Source organism: Thamnophis sirtalis, unplaced genomic scaffold (genome assembly GCF_051295495.1).
Source record: "Thamnophis sirtalis isolate CommonGarterSnake01/CBP01778 unplaced genomic scaffold, rThaSir2_p1.2 scaffold_15, whole genome shotgun sequence".
Lineage (NCBI taxonomy): Eukaryota > Metazoa > Chordata > Lepidosauria > Squamata > Natricidae > Thamnophis > Thamnophis sirtalis.
In genome coordinates this window covers 45,621,620-45,630,085 of record NW_028261395.1, presented here as the reverse complement: position 1 = coordinate 45,630,085, position 8,466 = coordinate 45,621,620, and the positions used below count along the sequence as shown (strand labels likewise).

Genomic DNA, 8,466 nt, shown 5'->3' with positions numbered 1-8,466 from the left:
ACCCGGACCATTTCAATCAATCCATCAGAATAGAGCTGGAAGGGACTTTGGAGATCTTCTAGTCCAACCCCCTTCTCAAGCAGGAGACCCTGGACCATTTCAATCCATCAATCAATCAGAATAGAGCTGGAAGGGACCTTGGAGGTCTTCTAGTCCAACTCCTTGCTCAAGCAGGAGACCCTGGACCATTTCAATCCATCAATCCATCAGAATAGAGCTGGAAGGGACCTTGGAGGTCTTCTAGTCCAGCCCCCTGCTCAAGCAGGAGACCTCTATGCCATTTCATCCATCAATCAGAATAGAGCTGGAAGGGACCTCAGATGTCATCTAGTCCAACCCCCTGCTTATCAGGTGGTCTCCTCTTTTGGACAGACGGGGAATTTTTCAAATAACCCCCGTCTTTGAATCTTACCAGGATAATCCTTTAAAAATGGCATTGGGGAATATTTATGTTGTGTTTGTTTATTTCTGTTTTATTTTCCCTAAATTTCTATACCGCCCATCACCACGGCATGCGTAGTTTAGGACTGTTATTCACACAACCGTCGCAGTGTCCCAACGTGATTTAAATTCAGACGTTCGGCAGCTGACTCCTACTTATGACGGCCGCAGAGTCCAGGGGAGGTCACGTGATCCGTTTTGCGACCTTCTGACCGGTGTAGTCCATGGGGGAAGCCAGATTCGCTTAACAACCGTGGGACTTACTTAAGGACGGCAGGGATTCACTTAACAACCGGGGCAGGAAAGTTCGTAAAAACGGGGCGAAGAAAACTCAACTTATAAAACGGTCTCACTTAGCGGCGGAGGTGTTGGGGGCTCAGTTGTGTTTGTAAGTCGAGGACGATCCGTACGGGTTCTCCCTGCAAGTTCTTGTTGCTTTGAGAACTGCGTGGGACAGAATGGTGCCTTGCCTTGCAGCTCACATCCAGACGTCCCGGGCCTTGATGGTGGTTTCCATCCTGCTGGGTTTCCTGGGTTCGGTGGTCAGCGTTATTGGCATGAAGTGTACCAAAGTGGCGGAACAGAACCCCGTGGCCAAAAACTGGATCGCGGTTTTAGGAGGCATCCTTTTCCTCCTGGCCGGTAAGGAAAATGGGGGGAGGGGGGGGCGCTTAAAAAAAAAAAAGATAGCCAGCCTGAAAATTAATTGAAAAGAGAAAGAGAGAAAGAGACTGAAAGAGGGGAAAAGAAAGGAGCAAAGGAGAAGAACTGGGAGGGAAGGAGAGAAAGGAGAAGGAAGGGAAGAAAGGAGGAGGAAGAAGGAAAGGGGAGGAAAAAGAGAAGGGAAGGGAAAGGAAGATGAAAAAAGGGAAAGGAAAGTTAAGAAGGGAGGGAGGGAAGGAGAGGAGGAAGTGAGGAAAGGAGGAACAAACGAAAGGGAAACGAAAAGGAAGGAAGAAGGAAGGAGAGGGACAGGAGAAAGGAAAGGAAGAAAGGAAACGCAGAGAAGGAGGAGGGAGGGAGGGGAGGGGAGGAGGAAGTGAGGAAAGTAGAAAGAAACAAAAGGGAAAGGAAAGGAGGAAGGAAGGAAGGAAGGAAGGAAGGAAGGAAGGAAGGAGAGGGACAGAGGCGAAAGGAAAGGTAGAGCAGGAGGGAGGGAAGGGGAGGAGGAAGTGAGGAAAGAAGGAAGAAAGAAAAGGGGAAGGGAAGGAAGGAAGGAAGGAGAGGGACAGAGGCGAAAGGAAAGAAGGAATAGGGAAGGGAAAGGAAGGAAGATAAAAAGGGAAAGGAAAGGGAGAGAAGAAGGGAGGGAGAGAAGAAGGAGGGAAGAAGGAAGAAACAAAAGAAGGGGAAGGGAAGGAAGGAAGGAGAGGGACAGAGGCGAAAGGAAAGGGAGGGAAGGGAAGGAAGGATGGAGATGGTGGGTGGGAGGGAGGGAGGAAAGGAACAAAACACCGTCTGTTGATCTCATGATTTTATTCTGTTCTGGTCGAGGGCCAAAATAAAGATATTATGGAATTCTTTTAAGAGGGAGGACTTGTGGCCACATTCTAGTCAGAGATGAAGGTGAAACAGGGAACAAAATTCCTCTTGTGGGAGTGTTTAGAAGAATTGTGCTGCTGGATGGAGGGGGAGGGAGGGAGGAAGGAAGGAAGGAAAGAAAGAAAGAAAGAAAGAAAGAAAGAAAGAAGGAAGGAAAGAAGGAAGGAAGGAAGGAAAGAAAGAAGGGAGGGAAGGAAAGAAGGAATGAAGGAAAAAAGAAGGAAAGGAAGGAAGGAAGGAAGGAAGGAAGGAAAGAAGGAAGGAAGGAAAGAAGGAAGGAAGGATGGAAGGAAAGAAAGAAAGAAGGAGGGAAGGAAAGAAGGAAGGAGGGAAGGAAAGAAGGAAGGAAGGATGGAAGGAAAGAAAGAAAGAAGGAAAGAAGGAAGGAAAGAAAGAAGGAGGGAAGGAAAGAAGGAGGGAAGGAAGGAGGGAAGGAAAAAGGAGGGAAGGAGGGAAAGAAGGAAGAAATGAAAGAAGGAATGAAGGAAAAAAGGAGGAAGGAAAGAAGGAAGGAAGGCTGGAATGAAAGAAAGAAAGAAAGAAAGAAGGAGGGAAGGAAGGAAAGAAGGAAGGAAAGAGAAACAAAGAAAGAAAGATAAGTAAAACATGCAATCAAGAAAGAAAAAGAATAAAAGAGCAGGAAAGAATGAAAGAAGAAAAAGAAAAATAAATAGTGAAGGACTGAAGGGGAAGATGGAAGAACAAAGGAGAAAAGAAAGGAGAAAAAGTAGGAGAGAGGGAGGAAGAAATAAGGGTGCTGAGACATAAAATGGGGCAAAACTCCCTTAACAAATGTTTCAGTTAACAACGTCAATGGTGGCCTCAATTATGGTCGTAACTCGAGGACTACCTGTAACTTCCCCCCTCACTCCTTTATTTTATTTTATTTTTTTCTCTTCCAGGCCTGTGCACAGCTGGGGCCGTTTCGTGGTATGCATCCCGGGTGACGCACGACTTTTTCAATCCCAGCACCCCCCTGAATGCCAAGTGAGTATGGTCCCCCTTGAGGTCATCCATCCTGATCGCATTTCCTACCCAGCTCCTCATTTCGAATTTCAGTGCCCCAAGTTTCTTTTTTGAAAATAAATAAATAAAAACAACCAACAAGAAAAAATACATATATATCCTCCACCTCAAAAAACTCTAAAATTATATTTTCTGGAAGATCATCTGAATTCTGAAGAATGAAGGCCGATTTGGAAAAAAATCCAGCCAAAATAGAGTGGAAGACCAGCTGCTTCGCTTCCCGGAGTAGAGCCTCCATTTTCAAGAGCACGTTAGCTTTGAAAATCAAGAGAACGCGAAGCCGAGGCAGTTAGTCCTCAACTTACGACCGCAACAGAGCCCGGCATTTCTGTTGCCAAGCGAGACATTCGTTAAGTGAGTTTGGCTCACTTTCTTGCCTCGGTGGCTAAGTGAATCGCCACGGTTGTTAAATTACTCACACGGTTGTTAAGTGAAACCGGATTCCCCATTGACTTGGCTGGTCCAAAGGTCAAAAAAAAGGGGGGGATTGCGCGGGACCACTGCGCCCGTCGTAAACACAAGTCAGTTGCTCAGAATTTTGATCACCTGACCATGGGGATGCTATAGGTATCGTAAGTGTGAAAAACAACCGCAAGTCCCTTTTTTCAGCGTCGTCATAAATAGAACGGTCGCTAAGTGAATTCGAGATCTATCCGTCATTCGTTTCTACTGGAATCCAGTTAGGTTTCTTGTAAGTCAAACACGCCATCCAAATTCGCTAACTAACCAGCATTGATAAGGAATCTGTACACAAACGAACCGGTTCGTTCAAACCAGGCCGAACCGGCTGAATCTTAATCCTTGTTAAGAACCTCATTCTGTTCTTTATAAACAAAGTTGGTTTCTTCTAGATACGAATTCGGACCCGCTCTCTTCGTGGGCTGGTCGGCGGCCAGTTTGCTAATCCTGGGGGGCAGCTTCCTCGCTTGCTCCTGCCCCAAACCGGAAGAAAGGAGAGGGCAGCAGTATTACCGACAATCACAACCGTCGACAACCGCAACGAGAGAGTACGTCTAATCTTTTCCCCGGCGACCTCGTTCCCGGAGGAGGAGGAGGAGGAGGCTGGATGTGGAGAAACGCGTGCCGTTCTCAAGGCAGGGGTGGGTGGTGGGGGGGTGGGGGGTCAGGCTAGATGGCCTCTGGGTGGCCCTTCCCATTTCTACAAGTCTCAGGGTTCCTTTCTTTTTGTGCATAGGGCGTGGGGGGGGACGACACGAGGGCGGCCTTCCCAATTCGCACACCCCTCCTTTGAACCCGGTTTTGCAAAAAATTTTCAAAAATTGCAAAGTTGGTGCCCGCGAAATAAAACCTCTCGCGCAAGGCTGCGCAAACGCACAAACTACACACAGCTTTCCTTGCGTTGATAGTTTGGCAACTAATAGGCCTCTTGGTTCTCCCCCCCCCACCCTTTTCTGTTTTTTTTTTCCCTCTCCTTTCTCTTTCCATTTTTAGGCTTCCCGTAAAAAGGGGTAACCAATGCGTATAATCAACTCTCCGACGTGGGAAGCCTTAAAATAATTTGACCAAAAAAATAATGATAATAAGCACCATCCGGTTTTCCGACATTCAGGCCGTCTCGTTTTTGGGAAAGCGAAAGGAAGAGAAGGAAAAGCACGTTTTGGTAGAATAAAGTTGCTTTTTAACATTATTATTATTATTGATATTATTATTATTATTACTGCTATTATATTGGGCGCCCGATTCTGCTTTTGACAAAATGATGTTCTCCTTTTTTTGTAAAATAAATCGGTAAATAAATTCTTGGATTCTGTTGATTTGTACTATTTGAGGGTCTCCTGCTTGAGCAGGAGGTTGGTCTAGAAGACCTCCAAGGTCCCTTCCAGCTCTATTCTGATGGATTGATTGATTGATTGATTGATTGATTGAAATGGCCTAGGGTCTCTTGCTTGAGCAAAGAGTTGGACTAGAAGACCTCCAAGGTCCCTTCCAGCTCTATTCCAATTGATTGATTTGATTGATTGAATCGTCTATGGTCTCCTGCTTGAGCAGGGAGCTGGACTAGAAGACCTCCAAGGTCCCTTCCAGCTCTATTCTGATGGATTGATTGATTGATTGATTGATTGATTGATTGATTGATTGATTGAAATGGCCTAGGGTCTCTTGCTTGAGCAAAGAGTTGGACTAGAAGACCTCCAAGGTCCCTTCCAGCTCTATTCCAATTGATTGATTTGATTGATTGAATCGTCTATGGTCTCCTGCTTGAGCAGGGAGCTGGACTAGAAGACCTCCAAGGTCCCTTCCAGCTCTGTTCTGATTGATTGATTGATTGACAGATGGATTGAAATGGCCTAGGGTCTCCTGCTTGAGCAGACAGTTGGACTAGAAGACCTCCAGGTCCCTTCCAGCTCTGTTCTGATTGATTGATTGATTGATTGATTGATTGATTGATTGAAATGGCCTAGGGTCTCTTGCTTGAGCAAAGAGTTGGACTAGAAGACCTCCAAGGTCCCTTCCAGCTCTATTCCAATTGATTGATTTGATTGATTGAATCGTCTATGGTCTCCTGCTTGAGCAGGGGGCTGGACTAGAAGACCTCCAAGGTTCCTTCCAGCTCTGTTCTGATTGATTGATTGATTGAAATGGTCTAGGGTCTCCTGCTTGAGCAGGGGGTCAGACTAGAAGACCTCCAAGGTCCCTTCCAGCTCTGTTTTTCTGTTCCTGGTATTCAGTAGCAGAGAATCCTGATTCAGCAACGCTGCGATGGAGCTCTTCAAATTTGGTTGTTCAACCCAAGCCCCCCTTTAAAAAAAAAAAAAAAAATTAAGGTGGGAAACGGTTACTTACAGGAAACACTCATTAATCTAATTTTTCTGCACAAATTGATGCTGTAAAGAAACAGCTGGAGTGGAATGTCCTCCTGTGGTTTTCCCTGCATCCAGCTGGGGTTTTGCTGGGCTAATCCAGAGCTTTTTCTCTCTAAAAGAAAAACATTTTCTGCTCGGCTTCTCCTGTCGGTACCACAAAGGGGTCTTGGGCATCTTCGCAACGTCAGAGCCCAGGTGGCGCAGTGGTTAAATGCAGCACTGCAGGCTACTTCAGCTGACTGCAGTTGTGCAGTTCGGCTGTTCAAATCTCACCGGCTCAGGGTTGACTCAGCCTTCCATCCTTCCGAGGTGGGTAAAATGAGGACCCGGATCGTTGTTGGGGGCGATATGCTGACTCTGTAAACCGTTTAGAGAGGGCTGAAAGCCCTAGGAAGCGGTATATAAGTCTAACTGCTATATTGTGATATTTTTAAGGGAAAAGGGGATGGAAATAGCTTCCATCGGTCAAGGAGTAACATTTGGAGATCCTTTATGTCCTCTTTTAAGATTCAGGGAGTCCTCGACTTACAACAGTTCGTTTTAGTGACCGTTCACAGTTGCAACGGCGCTGAAAGAAATGACATAGGAACATTTTTTACACTTCTACACCATTGCAGCCTTCCCCGTGGGAAGGAGGGAGGAAGGGAAGGAAGAAGGAGGGAAGGGAGGGAGGGAGGGAGGGAGGATGGATGGAGATAGAGAGAAGGGAGGGTAGAAAAAGAAGGAACGCAAGGAAGTAGGGAGGTAGAAAAAGAATGAGAGGAAGGAAGGAAGAAGGAAAGGAAAGAAAGGGGAGAAAAAGAAGGAAGGAAAGGAAGTAGGGTGTGAGGGAGGGAAGGTTGAAGGAAGGAAGGAAGGAAGGAAAGAAGGAAGGAAGGAGATAGAAGGAGAGGGTAGAAAAAGAAGGAAGGAAAGGGAGGGAGGGAGGATGGATGGATGGAGATAGAGAGAAGGGAGGGTAGAAAAAGAAGGAACGAAAGGAAGTAGGGAGTGAGGGAGGGAAGGTGGAAGGAAGGAAGGAAAGAAGGAAGGAAGGAGATAGAAGGAGAGGGTAGAAAAAGAAGGAAGGAAAGGGAGGGAAGGTGGATGGAAGGAAGGATAGAAAAGGAAGGAAGGGAAGGAAGGAAGAAGAGTGTAGAAAAGGAAGGAAGGAAAGGAAGGAAGGAGAGAGAGAAGGGGAGGGTAGAAAAAGAAGGAAAGGAAGGTGGGAGGGAAGGTGGAAGGAAGGAGCTAGAAAGGGAGGGTAGAAAAGGGAAGGAGAGGAGGATTGGGTGGAAAAATAAGGAAAAGAAAGAAGGAGATAGAGAGGAGGGGAGGTGGAAAAAGAAAGAAGGCAAGGAAGGAAGGAGGAAGGAAGGAGATAGAGAAAGGGAGGGGAGGGTAGAAAAGGACAATAAGGAAAGGAAAGAAGGCAGAGAAGGGAAAGGATAGAAAAGGAAGGAAGGAGAGAGAGAAGGGAGGAAGCAGATAGAGAAGGGAAGGAGAGTAAAAAAGGAAGGAAAGGAAGGAAGGAGATAGAAAAGGGAAGGGGAGGATAGAAAAGGGAGGGAGGGAGAAGATAACGAAGGGAAAGAGAGAGTAGAAAAGGAATGAATGAAAGAAAGGAAGGGGAGGGTAGAAAAGGAAGGAAGGAAAGGAAAGAAGGAAGAGAAGGGAGAGGATAGAAAAGGAAGGAAGGAGAGAGAGAAGGGAGGAAGAGGATAGAAAGGGGAAGGGCGGAGGAAGCAGATAGAGAAGGGAAGGAGAGAGAAAAGGAAGGAAGGAAAGGAAGATAGGAGATAGAGAAGGGAAAGAGGATAGAAAAGGAAGGGAGGAAAGGAAGGAAGGAGATAGAGAAGGGAAAGAGGATAGAAAAGGAAGGAAGGAGAGAAGGGAAGGGAAGAGTAAGAAAGGAAGGAAGAAGCAAAGAGGGAGGGAGGGAAAAGATTTGTAGCCAGCCACGCATTCACTCTCCAAAACCCCCCATTTCCTACAGGAGGTACACACATACCCCTCGCTCTTATTATTATTTTTGAGACAAATTAACCGGAATAATTAATAACACCCCCCACACACACTAACCCCCCCTTGCGCCTTCAAAGGACAACAGCTGGAGCAACCACTGAGCTGGGGTTCTATTTTCAGTTCCTTGCTGCTCCCTGATCCGTAAGCGTTTTAATTGCGAGAAAAAAAGCTCACCGTCCCAAGTTCAATTCCCAGAGCCGGACCGACATAAGAAAGCAGCGTTTTAACCCCCCCTTCCGAATCATTTTCCATCACGAGGACGGGGAGTGGATTTCGGAAATCAAGGCTGATTGATTTCTGTTTTTCCACCAGCCCGTTTTCCCAAATCTGACTCCTGATTCATAAAATATTGCATTTGAGACCCCAATTTTATTTTGGGGGGGGGGTTACGGTCTCCGGGTAGCTTTGCTTCCACAAGCCGGAGCGGTTTCTCGGACCGTCCATCCGTCCGTCTATCCGTTGTCCAGGTAAATATTTTTATTTCTCTTTTTTTTTCTTTTTCAGCGTGAATAAGAGGCAGAGGGGGCCTCACATGTACAAAATTCAGATTGGGGGGGGGGGGGGGGGGCTTAAGGCATGCAAAACCACAAGCTTGGTGCCAGCCCAGCCGTTGTGGGAGTGTGTCACA

The 8,466-nt window shown here is 46.6% G+C and overlaps 1 protein-coding gene across 1 annotated transcript in view; it reads left to right on the top strand.

Annotated features, from left to right (window-relative positions):
- Positions 1 to 4,767, top strand: part of CLDN19 (claudin 19) — a 6,289-nt gene extending 1,522 nt beyond the window's left edge. The window contains exons 2-5 of the mRNA XM_087702664.1: positions 919 to 1,083; positions 2,886 to 2,970; positions 3,861 to 4,016; positions 4,462 to 4,767. Of these exons, the coding sequence (XP_087558790.1) occupies positions 919 to 1,083; positions 2,886 to 2,970; positions 3,861 to 4,016; positions 4,462 to 4,495 (440 nt within the window). The 3' untranslated portion in view covers positions 4,496 to 4,767. The remainder of the gene's footprint in view (positions 1 to 918; positions 1,084 to 2,885; positions 2,971 to 3,860; positions 4,017 to 4,461) is intronic.
- Positions 4,768 to 8,466: the final 3,699 nt, after the last annotated feature.